The sequence below is a fragment of the Setaria italica genome, chromosome V (assembly GCF_000263155.2).
Source record: "Setaria italica strain Yugu1 chromosome V, Setaria_italica_v2.0, whole genome shotgun sequence".
Classification (NCBI taxonomy): Eukaryota; Viridiplantae; Streptophyta; class Magnoliopsida; order Poales; family Poaceae; genus Setaria; species Setaria italica.
The window spans coordinates 39,003,441-39,020,733 of NC_028454.1; the positions used below are offsets into that span (position 1 = coordinate 39,003,441).

Genomic DNA, 17,293 nt, shown 5'->3' on the forward strand with positions numbered 1-17,293 from the left:
ATAATAATTAATTTTTTGCTAGTGGTCCCCTGACTGAGAAATGTCTTCCCTGAACAGTAGAACACATATGCAAGAACATGCTGAGGAAAAAATGTTCAGTGGGAAATTGGGAATCCATCAACAATATATTGATTAAAGTAAAATTCTAACAAGTTCAAGAATTCGGTTATATCAGCATTACAGTTACAGGTGAGAGTTCACCATGGTAAAGACTTAAAATGTACTCCCGTCAAATAGTATTTGCTATGACCGTTGGAACGAATTGGGGCGACTTCGTATACTCCACTGGATAAGGACCGGATATATTGGAGAAGCACTGACTGAAGGGGTGACAGCGCGATTAAGAATTGCGATTACATCTCTCAAAGACGAGGCTCATCCTCCCCATCTTCTTTTGCTGGCATTTCAGAGGCCCAAACAAATAATCACGCGGAAAAGCGATGCCAAAGACACCCAATTTAGGAGTCCTCGCCCTAAGTTTTCCCACAGCCGCATGACAACCACATCTGCAATTGACGCCGCCTTCGGAATTAGGCCTTGGATCCGGGCTAAACTTTAGCCCCTATGATCCAAACAGTGGGACTAAAAGTGGGATAAAAATTAGCCAACCTTCCAACTAAATTTTAGTTCATTAGCTCTCTAAACTCAGCTAATGGGAGCTAATTTTAGATATAAATAGCAAAAGCCAATAGAATCTTACCATGTTTTCTTCTCCACCTCTAAGGATGGAATAGACTTTTATCAATAAATGGATTAAAAATTAGCTCTGGCTCCCAACAAAACGGGACCGATTTTAGCCAACAAGACATCTAAATTTTATCGCCGCATCGCGGGTTTTTTGATCGGTCATCTGAACAGAGACACTGACAGATGGGGCCGTGCGCAGACGAGGATCTCAAAAAGAAATTTCACTAGTAGTGTTTGATCACTCTCCCCCAATTCTAAACTAAACCCTAAACCCGAAGCCGCCATGGCCGCCGCCGTTCGCCACCTCCTCCGCCGCCGCCTCTCCACGGCCGCCGCCACCGCCGCGGCCCCCACCCCGGGCTCCATCCTCAACCCGTCCTCCCCGAACACCCCCCTCTCCTCGCTGCAGAAGACCCGCCTCGCCATCTCCCTCCTCAAGTCCTCCCCGCCGCCGCCCCCCGACCAGATCCTCTCCATCTGCCGCGCCGCCGCGCTCTCCCCGGAGACCCACATCGACCGCGTCGCGCTGTCGCTCGCCGCGTCGAAGCTCTCCTCCGCCCCGGACACCCTCCGCGACCTCACCTCCACCGTCCTCACCCCGCGCCACGCGCCCCACGCCATCGTGCTCTTCGGCCAGGCCGGCCTCCTCCCCGATGCCATTTCCACTTTCCAGTCCTCCCCCTCCACCCGCTCCCTCAACGCCCTCATCTTCGCGTGCATTGTCTCCAAGAACCACACGGAGGCCGCCCGCATCTTCCAGACGTTCCCGGACGCCCATGGTGTGAAGCCCAACACCGAGACCTTCAACACCATCATCAAATCCTTTGCCGAGTCCGGCACCATAAGGTCCTTCTATTCGGTGTTCGACGAAATGTGCAAGAAGGGTGTGAAGCCGGACGCCAGAACATTTACCACTGCACTCGCTGGTTTCTACAATGAGGAGCGGTTTGATGACGTGGCGAAGGTGATAGAGCTCATGAAGAAGCATGGTTGTGGCGAGACACTTCCAGTGTACAATGTGAGGGTGAGGAGTTTGTGCAAACTCGGTCGGAGTGGTGAGGCGAAGGCGTTAGTGAACGAGATGGTGAAAAAGGGCACAAAGCCAAGCTGGGTGACTTACAACCATTTGGTTTATGGATTCTGTAAGGAGGGGGATTTGGAAGAAGCAAAGCGTCTGTACAAGGAGATGGGAATGAAAGGGTTGGTTGGGGATTGCAACTTCTACTATATGCTCATTCATTTCCTTTGTCGTGGTGGAGATTTTGATACTGCGCTTGGATTATACAATGAGATAGAACCGAAGAATTGGGTGCCATGCTTCTCGACCATGAAGATGCTTGTGAATGGGCTTGCTGGGAGCTCAAAGATCGATGAGGCAAAGGGGATTATTGAGAAGATGAAGGAGAAGTTCCCGGATAATGAGGGGTGGAAGGAGGTGGAGGCGGCATTGCCTCAATAGAGTAAGAGATCTATGGTCTCTCAGGTATTATTTTTTGCTGCTGGAATACATAACAAAATGAAGTTAGGTGGAGAGTTTACTTTCCTTGTTTTGGCACTTCAAATGAATAATGTGATGGGATGGATATCCTAATTGTCTTTTTAATCTGCTGGTCCACATGGACATCATTCTGCTCATCTGTTATATGAAATACTGACGCTCATCCGTTATATCAAATACTGACAATGAATCATTACATGCTCTTATTTCTGGGAATTTGCAATATAAATTCCAGTCCCGATGATGCCAAAGTCATATCTTTCTGTAGGGTTCTTGTATATCATGAGTTCTGCAAGGTAGATGTTTTTTCTTTTATGAATGTGGATTAAAATAGTGCGTGAACTACACCGTGACACTATCTGCATCTCTTGGTCTGAGTCTGCAAGAAACTAAGTGAGTGTCAGAGTGCCCTATTGTCCATTCCTTTCGGTGTTTCAAAATTTTAATGTCCAAAATATAACTAGATACTTCTTACTCATATGTTGATTGCTTCCATGATGGCATGATGTAACTGATATAATGCTGTGGCCAACTCATAATACATATAAATTTTAGTAAAATTGTGTGTTTTAGTAAGAATCTTGTATCATTTAGAGTGCATGATTGAAGGGGATTGGATCATTGGAGGACTTCATTTGTGTCGAAAGCTGGAAGACTAACCTGAAAAATGTATGGTCATACACTATCATGCCTACTGTAGAATATCAGTGTGTGTCATAATGAGAATTAAGTATCACTATTGTTCAAGTGTAATTTTCTTAACTAACTTTGAAATTTTATTATACAAGATAGGGTGGTGGATTTACGAGATAAATTTTATTGTTGTAGAAGGCATCAAATTTTGAATAAAGAACAGGAAACTAAAATTTGGTGCGCTTAGTCTGCTAGAATCTCCCTCCTAGCCGGTAGCCTTGCAACCTTCTGAGATAATTGCTCAGGTTTCGGTCAAATACCTTGAGTATAATTTTTTTGGGGCATAACTGTTTGAGCTAACTCTTGTCTCTTGAGTTAGCTACTATAGTTTCTTTGGGAACATAGGCTTTTCATTAGTAGGGGAGATAAAATCAACATATAGTTGGACCTTGTCGTTTATGATTACGGTTCCATTAAACCATTGTATTGTAAAGTGAAATCTTGGTATGATTTGAGTTTTCAGCATTTAATAATTACCCCCTATATTTAGAAATAAGTGAAGTTTGGGACAGCCACAGCATATCCAAAATATAACTTTGACTAATTCGTTTAGTTGCCAAATATTTATAGAACATAGGAAAAGTATACCTTTATGGAACCGCATTTCAAGACAACCCCAAACATCACTTATTTGTGATTGGAGTGGGTGTGTATTTTGACCTTTTAAGGCCAAACTAAGCATCTCAACCCGTAATTTGAGGTATCTATCAATTAGATCTGTGCATCTGCTTTTGATTGTAGCAAATAACACAGGGCTCCTTAAACTGCTGTTTCATCAAGCAGAAAATGGGCTCATTATAGTATAATCCTCCTCTGATCATTCATGAACATCAATGAAACTTTGAACCAAATCAACTAGGTTTAGTTATTAACAGGATTTCTTAGTTTGAAATATTCACGAAAAAAAATCACCTTGCAGTTGCCATTCCCTCCTAGCTCTTGTTTCAAAATAAGATACGCAATAATTGTTTATGCTTATCTACCTCAAAAAAAATTGTTTATGCTTATCCTTTTTACGTTAGTTAGAATTGTTAGTTAGAATTGGATTACGTCCATTGTTTGTTGATCAGGCTATTCTAGGCTCTGCCAACTTGAATTTTTTGTGATGGAATTTTTTTCTCTGAAATTTAATTTTATATACTTGGCTGTTTGCCTAGTGCCTGGATCTTCTACCGAAGTGAGTCTGAAACATGCTTCTTTCCCCGTGTCTCATTTCTCTCAAAATTAACCAGCACTGTCATTAATTCAGTTTAGTTGTTCAACATTTCTTTTTCAGAATATTTGCCAGTGCTGAAGACATTGTTGTTGGTTGGGGACTGGGACTGCGTCAATATCTCTTCAGCTGTTCGAGCATATGGAGCTTTATTCTGGATACATTTTTATATAAATGTGAAATATGCTAATATGGGATAATGTTTCCTCAGCCGTTTGAAGAGATTGTGGAAAGCTAATGCAAGGTGTTTTAGGGGATGTTTGTTTCTTTAGTCGCTCCTAAAATTTATGTCGCATCAGATGTTTAGATACTAGGAGGACTAAACATGAGCTAATTATAAAACTAATTACACAGATGGAGGCTAATTCACGAGACGAATCTATTATTAGCACATGTTTACTGTAGCATCACATTGTCAAATCATGGACTAATTAGGCTTAATAGATTTGTCTCGTAAATTAGTCTCCATCTGTGCAATTGGTTTTGTAATTAATCTATATTTAATACTCCTAATTAGTATCTAAATATGATAGGAATTTTAAGAATTTTAGGACCGACCAAAGAAACAACACCCCCTTGACCCCAGAGATGCTAGGCTCCTCATTGCCAATGAGTCTCAGGCAGTCCCAACCCACGATGTCAATGAGCAGCGTCTCTATGTTCCCAACGCACGATTTCTTGGTACGGGATTGTAATAAATTTTAATCCCCTCACTTCTCTCGGTTCCATCCTCCTCTCTCCTCATGCCCGCCGGCAAGCAGGTAGAGACGGTGGCTGCCTGATCCGCGCGCGCGACGGAGGACGATGGCGGGCGCTGGTGGCGGGGCTTCGGGTGGCTGTGGGGGCGCTCGCGAGGGGCGGCGCTGGGCTTGTGGGCTCTGCTTGCCACGGCGAGCTGGCGAGTGGGGCTCCGAGTGGCCATCGCCGCGTGGTGGCAAGCCGGTGGGCGGGGCCAAAAACGAGCTACCGACTTTTTTGTTTTTTAGCTTTTTTTTTTAAGATTCTCACAAATAGGCTCCTGGCGGAACCAATTCTAAAAATGGACTCTTAGCTTGGCGCCATGCACGCTGGCGCCAAGCTACAACGTCTCGGCGCCAGCCACCCTGACGCCAAGGTCTATACATAGCGGCTGACGCGGATGCCGACGTGGCGGGGGCTTGGCGCCATGGATCCTGGCGCCGAGCTTGGCGCCGTAGATCTTGGCGCCGAGCTATCTACCCCGTCCCTCTACGCGTTTCGAACTATACAAGTATAATTATTACGAGGAGTATGCAACAAACTAACATGTGGTTGGACTGGTTAGAAGGTGGACTTCTTATCCTGGAGACCAGAGTTCGAACCCCATGATTGAACTTTTTTCTACATTTTACCATATCGACCGGAAACGCCCACCTCCTAACCAGTGGAACCACTTTTAGTTTGTTGCATACTTCTCGTAATAATTATACTTGTATAGTTCGAAACGTGTAGAAGGATGGGTAGATAGCTTGGCGCCATCATGGATGGCGCCTTACGTTGTTCTGTTTTTTCTGTGATAGGTAATTCTAGATTGGTTGTGTGGATTCACTCACTCCCATCCTTCACTAGCGGGATGTTTGATTTTTCGAGTTAAAGTTTAGTTCGTGTCACATCAAATATTCGGAGACTAATTAAGAGAACTAAATATGAGTTAATTATAAAACTAATTGCATATATGGAGACTAAACAGCAGGACGAATCTGTTAAGCCTAATTAATCCATCATTAACAAATGGTTACTGTAGCAGCATATTGTCAAATTATGGACTAATTAGGCTTAATAGATTCGTCTCGCCGTTTAGCCTCCATCTGTGTAATGGGTTATGTAAATAGTCTACGTTTAATGCTCCTAATTAGTATCTAAACATTCAATGTGACATATGCTAAAAATAAGCAAAGGAACCAAACACCTAGATTGACTTTGGTGTGGCCTAGGTGCTGCTGCTTCTACAAGCTGCCATGGCCAGGCAACGCCGAGCACACCGCGCTAGCAGGCATGGCTCGCTCCGCGACATGTCAGCCGAACCTATCGCCGCAGATGCAGAGGACGAGCTCGCGGCCTCGCGCCGTCGTCCCCGCTCCCGTGTACGCCGCAGATGTAGAGGTCGACCCCGTCCTATCCGCAAGCTCTAGGGCTCGAGGTCGAGGATGCGTCGGCGGCGGAAGCGGCAAGGTCGACGACGGGCGGTGGCCGGCGGTGGGCCCACGAAAACGTGTGCAGAAGAAACTCCGGCCGCCCAACGCGCTCTTGCTAAGCCCGTTCGCTTCAGCTTATAAGCTGGATGAAAAGCTGAAACGGCTGATTTGTTATGAGAGAAAAACACTGTTTAGTGGCTGATAAGCCGGCTGAATAACCTGAAGCGAACAGGCCCGCGTGCCTGTTGGGCTAGCCTTTACATAACTGCTGGTACGGTCCAAATAGGATTTTGGACGTCCATTTTCTTGGGTGTACCTGCGAACTATGTGATACTCGTAACTGATAAGAGTGCTACTCTTGCAAACTTTCACGTATCACCGTATCATATTTTTTAAATACTACATTTTGACTTGGGAGTTTTAGGGAGTAATCCAATTGAAGGTCTGAAGGGCACGTAGAAGGTTTGTGCGGGAAAATGATTTCTTTTTTCTGTTTGCCAGATACTAGATCAGAATGCGTCTTACTTATTTGTTAGGGGAAATCCAAACGTCGTTTTCCATGAGTCAGTCCTGAGCTCAAAATGCACACCGTGGTGTTTTTGTCACGGATTTAGTTCGGTCATCATCACCCGATACAAAATAAAGTTTAAACGCCCCCTCAGGGTACGTTGGTGATGCCACAGATGACAAATCAAACAGCAGGACGGTTTCAACCGTGTACAATCAGCTTTTGATACAAGGATGCACGTACACTTCATCAGAGAAACTGAATGAAAGCACTAGAGATGTTTCCAGGACCCTAGAGCTGCGTGACTTTTGGGACATCAGGTGTTGATCTTTACTGTACATTCATGGTCTTCCATATTCGAGGAAGTTGACATAACTTTCCTGCAACCTATGCATTTATACCTAAAGTATTATGTACAACTGAAGATTATGGCTACAAGACAGCGTGCGTAAAAAGCACACAGCATATCTAGATAGCACTAGCTGTGAGGGACAAGTAAATTTAGTGCTTCAGGTACAGTGATGCCTGACACTAGCAGCCCTTCGTCCTTTTGTAATCCGGAGGCAGGGATGGACATCTTTCGTTCATGTGGGCATATGGTTTCATGGTGTTGTATCCAGGCAGCTCCATCCGGTACCTACCCTTGATTTGGCAAAAGGGGAGCTTAACACTGTCACCCTTGTTGCACCACTCGGGAAGCCGAGTCGAGTTGTCCTCAAAAAAGTTGAGGGTGTAAGCATCTTTTATCTGCAAAATATGGGGCAGATAGATTAAAGAAAAACAAAGACTCCAGTATGGTTCCATGTATCGTGTCTCTACTATTGGAAAAACTCGAAAGCACAATATTGACTACAGTATAGAAGCCTTCCCAATCCCCCCTCTCCTCTCCCTATAAAGGATAATAAGATAGACCCCCTCTCCTCTCCCTAAAAAAGGATTGTAAGATAGACCATGCACTGCTAGGCTATCATGTACTAGATTATGAAATAGCTGCATTTGCAAAAAAAGATATCCCCGCTAGATCCTTTTGTTCTAACATCAATTTCTATATATTTATAAAGTCGCACATTTAAGCACAAGGATTCAGGAGCACTTACTGTGAATTCAGTAACTTCAACAGAGTTGGTAATAGGGCCAAAGAGTCCAGCCTCCTTGTACATCATAAGGACGAAAGCAATACAAGATGCTGACTGACCATCTTCATAGACCCAATTATCTTTCTCAGGAACAGTTAGTAACTTGTCAAATGTAATCCCACGTCTCTCTGATTCCACAATGATTTCAGGTAAATCAAGACCCTGAAAGAAATGGTGTCACTTTAGAACCAAACAAAAGCACTAAATAACTTTTAAGCACGATAAAATCGTAAAGTACAAAATCCTTCTATCTACATTTAAAATTTTAAACACAGTACAAAAGGGTCTGACAGACCTCAAAGGTGAAACTAAAGTACCAGTTCCTAGTTGTAATAGGGCCTGTTTGTTTGAGCTTCATGGTAGCTTCTCAGCGTGAAAAGCCAAAACCTCAAATAAACAGCTTATTTCTCGTGCAGCTTTCGAAAAGCTAGAAGCTCAGAAAATCTGAGTTTATATGGAAAGCTCAGTTTTATGAGCTTTTCGTAGCCTTTTGAGCTCAGAAAGCTTTTGCTAGTGTTGGCTTTTCAGAACAAAAAGCCAGCGGCAGCTTTTCAGAAAAGCTCAGAAGCTGCAGCTCAAACAAACAGGCCCTACATGCAACAAGGAATCCGGATACAAATTGATCCCTTAGTACGGAACTATGGGAAAAAAAACATGTCTAGCGCAGCACAGCATTTCTACTTATACCCATGCAATAGTGGGCACTCTTGACCAAGTGATCAATTTCAGTACAAGCTAGTTATTGCCATAAAATTGTAAAATACAGGCGCATCAACCAAAGCTGCCAGCACGACCTTATTGCTAGCCAACATAACTTATCTATGCATGGTCCCATGCACAGATTGACAACTGGAATGGAACTATAAGTTCTAACTGAATAGCTTATCAAACTTGTCTTGGTCCTTATTGCCACTCATCTGCAGTATTTAAGCACTGGCCTCTCTGTTCTTTGCTACCATTTGCTAAATCAGGTTCACAGCGATGATAGAGTTATATAGGCAATACCACCACTGGAGCACACCTCATGTGTGCCATCTAACACAGCCTAAACATTTTGAGGGGTGCCACACGAGTGCAAGCAATGCTCACACTGGAGCACTAGAGGCACACAGGGCTGATGCTGGTATTTTCCTTGCGCAAGTTAAGTTGAACTACTTGTTTGTTTGTTTGTCAGTTGCCATGTCACCTGAATTATCTAGCCATCTCATCTTAACTAAACTCAAGTGATCCGAGAGTGAATATTTGGACCTTTTCAGAAGTTAGGCCTAAAATCAGCCATCACCACATGCAGGAATCAAGGGACCAAATTGTGCATCAATCCAAATGTAATAAATACCCATGTAAAATAAATAACAGCTACTGGAAAACACTTAACAGAAGCATAGCAAACAGATCTAAATAAACCTTAGTTCCAAGCCGTTTGTTAAGGGCTTCTTTCCACAAATTAGCAGCATACTCTGGTTGAAGCTTGGTCCATACAGTCATAACAGAAGCAACCTGGATCATTCATTAAGATTTCAGTAACAGCTAACAAAACCTTCAAAATTGCATAGTCTAACATAAAAAAACTTGGCCAGTGGGGGAAAGTTCAGCAGGTGAAAAGATATTAAAGAAAAGGTACATGTAGAATCATACCACATGAGCATCTAATGGTGGTGGATAGTTATCGCTGATGGTATCGATCCAGCTAAATATCATATTGTGATACCCATAAGGCTTCCCACTCATGTTTTTTGCATAATTCCAAGCTGCTGTCTCATTAAATTTTGCTCGCAAATCTGGATGCAAAGGAAGCAGTGCAATCTGAGGATTTGAATCATCCTTTGTCACTTCAAACTCCCACCATTCCTCCCAGGGCAAGATAGCAATAACATCTTCTCCCTGCAATCCGCTATTTCTTAGCTTTATATGGGACATTGAGACTGATACAACTAATAAAAGTAAATTTGCACTATGAGGGAGGGCACCCGTTGGTATGCAATGCTCTGTTAGGCATAGTTATATAGTTTTGCATAATGGCGCGTACTAGTTCAAGCCGATAATTGAATGCAGTAAAATTACACAAATAAACAAATAGCAATGCTGGAAGCTGCCAAACTTTTATTCCAACGGCATTTGATTTATACCCAGATTCCAGATGGAACAGCTAGGGTTGGCACTAGCAATGATATCCCTTGTTTTGTCTTTCCGGTTTATGTTTTCTGTTCTTTTAAGCAGAACATATTAATGATGCATTCAAAAGGAAAAACAACATTACCCATACACATTTACAATTGTAGACACTGACCACAACAAGAACATGATTTTCTGGTTAAATGAACACATGCTATGGAAAGGGGCTGTATCCTAGTGAAATAGCGCAAATTACTACTCATTCTTTGTAGTCATTCAGTTATTTTTGCAAGAATATCGTTGGGGTCACTTTAGATATCATTTGGAATCTTTAATCCTTGATCAAACCTCTGTGGACTCACTCACTATAGGAGTACAAGCTAATCGATATAACAAAAACACGTTATCGATGGGCAGGACACCTATGTCAAAAACAGTTAACAACTTAACATGATGAGATTTGAGAGTTAACATTTTTTACTTGATAATCGCACATCTGCACAGCATGAGAAAATAACAAAACATACACATAAGTTATGCCAGTTAAGGGCCAATACCTTTTCGTTTTCATTACCCGATTCCCCAACCCAAAGCTTTCCATCAGAGTCCCTAAGGCAAACTGCAGTATGGCCTGCGTAAGCACCAGTAACCCACTTCTCCAGTGTTTCAAAACCACCCCAGCGCCCACGAATCTTGGATAAAACCAAGAAATCTCCAGAGTGGATGTCATCAGTATTTAACTCTGATACCCAAGGCTTCGGCCGTTCCTCAAATGTAGCACCCATATGCTTCTTGAGAAAGTTAAGATTTGCATTCTCGCCCCATGCAGTATTTGTGAACAGAGGAAAGACCTCCCAAAGTGCTCGAAGTGTCCCAATTGTTCCAGATGGCATGAGGAAAATGGACACCCCATTACGTTTCACCTGTTTATAATGAAACAAACTAGAAATCTTGTATCCAATAAACGCCAATTGTATTAATTAAAGCAGAAGTGAATACTTACATATTCATACTCAGCCTCACTTTCCCATTCTTTGAAATCAAGGGTGTGCTCTCGCCCCAAAAAGTAGTAATCCCATGTAACACGGTAAGGTGTGGCAAATACGTAGAGATCTATGCAAGTCCAGCTGTGTGCTTTGGTTGTCTGCAGAAAGAAAACATGGGATAATGTAAAGCGAAGGAAAACAAACGCACAAGTTAGGAGCCACAATTCACAGAAAACACACAGCATAGTAGCACTACATACATGCATAAATAAGTGCACAAGTTGAACTGTCTAGGCACCATTGACCCATGCAAGTTACAAGACACAACTGTATGTTCGACAAAATTTGTAGATTCGTGTGAAGGCACGTTTTGATTGAATCCTTGGCTCAAAGTCACCAAACATCAACTGGTCAAGTCCCCCATCACCCAGCTACAATCACATAAAGAACACAACAATTGGTAACACTAAACTGCTAACTATACCAATTTTAGAGTAGACTTTTTTGAAAGACGGATCGATAGACTAAATATACACGAATTGAATCTGCTAGCTACCATTTACCTTGTAGAAACAGTTCCACCTCCAACTCAACCAAGCAAGTTACACGAGAAAGCCGAACATTTCAATGTAATCCGCGCAATTTGTGTTACTAAATTTTGATCCGAGTCTGAGATCAAAATCACCATATCTACTGGAAATCTTCCGTCAAGTAGCTCTACCATTCACTCGGCCGAATACAGAAGCCAACAAGGCTATTGGGTCCGGTACAGGAGCTCACCTCCACATGAACTACGCCGCCTCCGAGTCCCCCGTTGGTCCCGTTGCGGAACTCCACCCACGCCCGGTTCTCGTAGAAACAGGCCCCCTTCCACTCTGCGGTGCTGCCGGCATCCCCATCCTCCGGCGCGCGCGCGGCGCCGACGAAGGACGGGAGCAGGTCGGCGGGGCCCCGGAGCGCGAGGCGGCGGAGCAGCGGCTGCGCCACGGGCCATGGCAGGAGCGGGAGGAGGTCTCCCGGGAGGACGGGCGCGCGGAGGGGCGCCTCCAGGAGCCCCCGGAGGACGCGGGGCGGGCCGGCGAAGAGGAAGAGGAGGGGGAGGAGGAGCAGGAGGGGGAGAACGAGGAGCTTTAGCTTGGACCCTCCCATGGCGGCAGTTAGTGGTTAGGGTTATCTATGCTCAAGAAGTTAGCGACGGCCGTTGGGTTCCCCACCCAATTTCACGGCCGGGAGCTTGCCAGCGGAGATGGAGTCATGGAGGAGTTCTGTTCTGAGTCTGAGGGGAGGGGGAGGGGAAACCTGAAAAGGTCCAATTCCGGGAGGGAAAGAGTAAGGTAATTATCGTGTTTCTCAAGGTTGCTTTGGTTAATTTGCTGTTGCTTAAACAAATTTCCAATTCTGCCAATGTTGACCCAACCTGCACACGAGGGGCGATCAGCACAAGGGAGGGCCTGTTGTTGTTACGAGTTGGATTCCTCATCCACGTCGATGGTTCAGTGTTCAGTTAAACAATAACTCGTTCTGCAAATTAATTAAAAAAACTCGTTTTGCACATTCCAGGGATATTCTAGTGCACACTCCACATACGTGTCCCAATCACTAAATAAAGTCACTGGGCCAGACACGCAAGGCCAGGGAACAGTTACGTCGCGCGCGGTGTCACTCTCTCCCGAGTTCTGCGTTCATAGCAACCAAAATGTAGCAACAACAACGAGTTTCCTAATGTTCTTCGGCCATCTAGTGGGTTCCTTAAACACACAGCAACGAGATAGTACTAACAGTTTCTTTCTATAAGCAGATCGTGCTAACAGTTGACCATTGTGTTCAGCAGCACGAGCGCTTTGTCATCTTCCTCCTCCGAGAAGATGAAAATTTTGCTAAAACCGTGCTCGGGCTGGAAGACGGCGTACCTTGATGTGGAGCGTGCCTCCGCCGTACTTGGACCCGCTCTCGTTGTGGAGCACGAGCCACGCCTCGTTCTCGTAGAAGCAGGCCCCCTTCCACCGCACCTCCCCTCCGCTGTCGCTGCCGGGCGCCGCGCCCGGCGCTCCCGCCAACGCCGCGCCGACGAACACCGGGAAGATGTCCGACACGCCGCGGAGCGCCCGGAGCGCGGCCATGGCGACGCCCCGGGGGAGGAGGGGCAGCACGTCCGTGGGGCTGAACGGGAGGGCCGTGAGACTAGCGCCCCACGGCGTGACCAGGCGCCCGAGGTACCCATCCTCCGATGAGCTCGTGGAGAGGAGGAGCGCGGCTGCTGCCACGACGAGCAGCAGAGCGGCGGCGGCTGCGGGCCTGTTGGGGCTCACCATGGTGTGGTGACTGCTGGCCTACTGGTCTGATCTACGGGCTCCGGGTCCGGGGTTCATGGATTTCTACTTATCGGGAGGAGGTTTTCGACGGGTTCCGTGTCAAAGCGGAGCAGCAGGGTGAATGGAGACAGGGGCAGAAGTATCCGGTACGCAAATGTTGGCGTTGCTTCTCATCTCTAGCCGGTTGTTGAATTGTGTGGTTTTGGGCCGGCGAGGGCCCCCGGAGGCCCCAGAATTATTTACTTGGTTTTTTCTGTAAAGAGAATTTAATGATTTGGTTACCGGGTATGGGTGGGTGATGGCAGTACGCTGAACAAAGTGGAGCAATTGGATGCTAAAGTGGATGGTCCGTGGTACCTGTGAGCAGGGATTGGGATTTCGTTTTTTTGAAATTTTTTGGTCCCATAGAAAAGACCAAATTTCGTAAAATTCCGGCCGAAATTTGGACTAAAAGGTGTATCTTTCGGTGGAGATAGTGAAATTTCGGGCAAATAGTAATTTCGGTCACTACTGAAAACATCAAAATATCGCAAAATTCGCGAAATTTCGGCCAAAATTTTGAACACTGCCCGTGAGTTGACTCCAATCAATTGCAACATGCACGTCGTTTTAAATTTTACGAAAATTTGTTATATATTTAGATATAATATTGTCGGTGTCAAGAATCATGGGTCAAGACTCCGGCAAGTAAATTTATTTTCTATGCGCGTAAGGCTCGGATGGTTGCACGAGAGGACACAAGGTTTATACTGGTTCGGGCAGGAATAGCCGTACGTCCAGTGCGGGTGGCTGCTCGTGTTACTCGTACCAAGTCTGTAGTAGGGGCTACAAACAGGCGAGAGAGGGAAGCTAGTTCCTAGGTCTCTATGGGTGTTTTTCGTCTGGTAGTTCGGTTGGTTCGTACTTAGGGTGAATTCGGGGTTCGGTCTCTGGATCCCTCACCCTCAGGGCCCCTGGTCTCCTTTTATAGTGCAAGGAGGATACAGGGGTTACAAATGAGCCGGGTGTAAGGAAAGTAAAAAGGTAAAAAGATAAGTAAGGAAGGTAAAGCACAGGGAGACGGGTCGAGCCACCGGGGTTGCCACCTTTCCTTCTGATTTCTACGTTCTGTCAGCATGGCCGCCGAGGAGGGGTGGTTGCCGGTAGGTCCCATCGATGACCCAGCGGTCGGCCACTGTAGCCGAGCACGCGAGACGTGCGTGGCGATCGACCACTGTAGCCGTGCGAGTTGATGATGATGACTGGCCACCGTAGCTGTGCACGTCGCGGATGACGGGCGACCACTGTAGCCACGCATGTTGACCAGGGGCGCAGCTGACACGCCCCTGCTGCCAGGCCGAGCGGGAAACCGGGCGGCGCACCCTTCTTCGTTAGGCAGCATGGGCGATGAGTGCCCTATGACGAATGTCATAGGGGAGGGTTAGGACGGGCCAGCTGTAGCCCTGTGCAGTCGTGGCAGCAGTGCGCCGCCCGAAAACTCCGGCGGGTCACGTCGAGAAATGCTGGCGCCTCTCCGTGTGTCAGAGTCGTATTCCGGACATGCGCGTCCCATCGGTTGCATTTATGGCGAGATCGGTGGGGGCCCACAAGATCTGCGCCCTCATGTGCTGGTCCGCGAACGTCCTTGGTCGAGGCGAAACTTTGTCTTGTGGGTCCGGATATGTCCGACCCTTAGCGCCCGGGGTCGGGCGAGACGGAGCCTTGCGCTCGGGGTCGGCGAGGCGGAGACCTGCTGGGAGGGGTCGGGCGAGGCAGAACTCTCCCAGCTGGGACGAGGAGCGGCCTGAGGGGGTCGAGCGCGTCCGACCCTGTGACCCGGGGGTCGGGTCAAGTCGGCGGACCCTTATGACCGTCGTTTAAGGAATATAAGGAAGTCGTTAATATTTCCTCCCGACAAATATATATCTATATATATAGAAAAAAAGTATATATCTAGAAAAATTAAAATAATGTGAGGAGTAGATGCTCCATTTTTCGGAGGTTCCGGAACTCTGGAATTGATATTCCTGCTATAATTTGAAATGTAAGGAGTAGATGCTCAGTTTTCTGAAGGTTCCCCCTGGAATTGATATTCCTACTGCATGTGCAACCGCCAATCGCAAGGGCCAAAGTACGTACAAATCAATCGTGCACCTTTCCCAAAATCAGAGCGTAAGAGATCTAAATTTTTTGAGTAAATTGCACCTACCATACAACAACTTGTCAAGTGGGTGCAGATTGGTCCAACATCTTGTAAAATGATTACAATACCTTGTTAAGTAGGTGCAAGCTGGCCCAACACTTGTAAAATAATAAATTTATTATAATAATTTGATCCAAAAACTTGTAAAATGTTTAAACTAGTATAATAACTTAGCAAATTGGTGCACCTACAGTCTGAACGTTAGAACGACAACGAATTAAGCAAAATAGATGGACATTTGAATTTTAATTTATTTCAATCCATAATTTTTTACTTTTTGTTAATAAAAGTCGTCCATCGTGACTCTGAGTCACTATGCACGTAACTTATTTGTTCATTAGTTAAAATTAAATCAAATTTTAGAGTCACTATGCACGTAACTTATTTGTTCATTAGTTAAAATTAAATCAAATTTTAGAATTACCCCATTAGCATTACCAAGACTAAATCCATAAGAGAGACCCTAGGATCTTAGGTTTCTGCTTTTGCTCATGTATTCAACAATTGTAGAGAAGTATGTCTATTTCTATTATTTTAGCTCATTTTTACTTTCTAAATAAGTACATGAGGCTTTGAAAATATTTATGACTAACTTTTAAAAGATATTGTTAGTATGTATTAAAATAGCAGGCTTCTTTAGCCAAACAAAAATGCATATAATCAAACATGTAAAAATAGTGAGGGTGAAATCACTATGAATATGAAATTAATTATTCCTAATTAAAATTTAATTATTGTATAAAAAAGAGTTAATATGAAGACATGACAATAATTTTTTTCTAAACGCACAGAAGGTTCTAGTCCTGGCCAAGTATGCTACCATCGGCATGGTCAAATAATGCTTAATATCTTGTTCCGATGCGAATATATTCTGGTTCGACATTTATGTTGCTTGTTATAATATTTGGACTGCAGATGCACCAAAATGCCAAGTTATATTGCAGTGAATTGAGCATTTTACAAATTTTTGGACCAATCTGCACCCACCTATCAAGTTATTGTAGTAGATTAAACATTTTATAAGTTGTTGGACCAATCTGCACCCACCTGATAAGTTATTGTACTAGATTGAGTATTTTACAAGTTTTTGGACCAATCTGCACCCACCTAACAAGTTGTTGTATGGTGGGTGCAATTTACTCAAATTTTTTTAGGGCTTCAACATAAAACTTGTATTGCTTGGACTGTTTCAATGGGGTTAGAGCATCAATGGGGTTAGAGCATCTCCAGCAGATTGAGAAAACCAATCCACTTTACCTATATTCCTAGTTAAAGGGGATTGAGGAGGAAAAACATACCTTCAGCGGATCCTGTTTCACAATTCCCTTTCCCTATAATTTTTCTCAAACCCCTTTATCCTCCTCACTCTCCCCTTTCTTTTCTTAATCATCCTCTCTTTTGCTTAATCCCCTTTCCTCCTCCTCCTTCTCGTCACCCCGACGCACCGCCTGCCATCCCACCTCCCCTGCCGTCGCCTCCCATCTCTCTCCTCGCCTTTCCCATGCTGGAGCCTCCCTCTCCTCGTCGTTGGCCGCGCCCGCCTCCAGCTCGTTGGTCCACCCGCCGCAGCCTTCCCGGCCCTCATCCATGCTGCGCCGCCGTCCCCCAAGGCCAACCGCGGCCCCACGCCACCACCCCTCTGAGCTGGCGCTTTGGCGCCCCATCGTGCCGCGCCGCCGCCTTTCCAAGCCGGGCGCAGCCCATCCTGGAGCAAGACGCGAGAGAGAGGAGAGAAAAAAATGAAGGGAGAAAAAAATTACCCACTGTCAGTGGATCCCACATGTAAGCGAAAGGGAAAGGGGAACAGAGAAAG

General features: G+C 45.3%; 2 protein-coding genes across 4 annotated transcripts; one reads left to right on the forward strand and one right to left on the reverse strand.

The window, feature by feature from the left end:
• The first annotated feature begins 938 nt into the window (after positions 1–938).
• LOC101776631 (pentatricopeptide repeat-containing protein At1g61870, mitochondrial) lies at positions 939–4,362 on the forward strand. 2 transcript variants are annotated; one of them, XM_004970170.4, is made up of 2 exons: positions 939–2,170; positions 4,155–4,362. In XM_004970170.4, the coding sequence occupies exon 1, from the start codon at positions 971–973 to the stop codon at positions 2,144–2,146; it is 1,176 nt and encodes a 391-aa protein (XP_004970227.1). In that variant the 5' UTR covers positions 939–970; the 3' UTR covers positions 2,147–2,170; positions 4,155–4,362. The 2 variants fall into 2 exon arrangements, with proteins under 2 accessions (XP_004970227.1, XP_004970228.1); XM_004970171.4 differs by having other exon boundaries at positions 939–2,147.
• A 2,522-nt stretch (positions 4,363–6,884) lies between these two features.
• LOC101777322 lies at positions 6,885–13,448 on the reverse strand. 2 transcript variants are annotated; one of them, XM_004970172.3, is made up of 7 exons: positions 12,897–13,448; positions 11,004–11,144; positions 10,558–10,923; positions 9,524–9,769; positions 9,293–9,385; positions 7,850–8,050; positions 6,885–7,499 (listed from the first exon to the last, which is right to left on the reverse strand). In XM_004970172.3, the coding sequence occupies exons 1-7, from the start codon at positions 13,296–13,298 to the stop codon at positions 7,284–7,286; spliced, it is 1,665 nt and encodes a 554-aa protein (XP_004970229.1). In that variant the 5' UTR covers positions 13,299–13,448; the 3' UTR covers positions 6,885–7,283. The 2 variants fall into 2 exon arrangements, with proteins under 2 accessions (XP_004970229.1, XP_004970230.1); XM_004970173.4 differs by lacking the exon at positions 12,897–13,448 and adding an exon at positions 11,767–12,260.
• Positions 13,449–17,293: the final 3,845 nt, after the last annotated feature.

Bases quoted from the DNA above. Each gene is read 5' to 3' on its own strand.
- LOC101776631 (XM_004970170.4), top strand. From the start codon at position 971: ATGGCCGCCGCCGTTCGCCACCTCCTCCGCCGCCGCCTCTCCACGGCC.
- LOC101777322 (XM_004970172.3), bottom strand. From the start codon at position 13,298: ATGGTGAGCCCCAACAGGCCCGCAGCCGCCGCCGCTCTGCTGCTCGTC. The intron at 10,924-11,003 runs GTAAGTATTCAC...CATTATAAACAG, and splicing joins GTGAGGCTGAGTATGAATAT to GTGAAACGTAATGGGGTGTC. The intron at 9,386-9,523 runs GTATGATTCTAC...TGAATGATCCAG, and splicing joins CACCATTAGATGCTCATGTG to GTTGCTTCTGTTATGACTGT.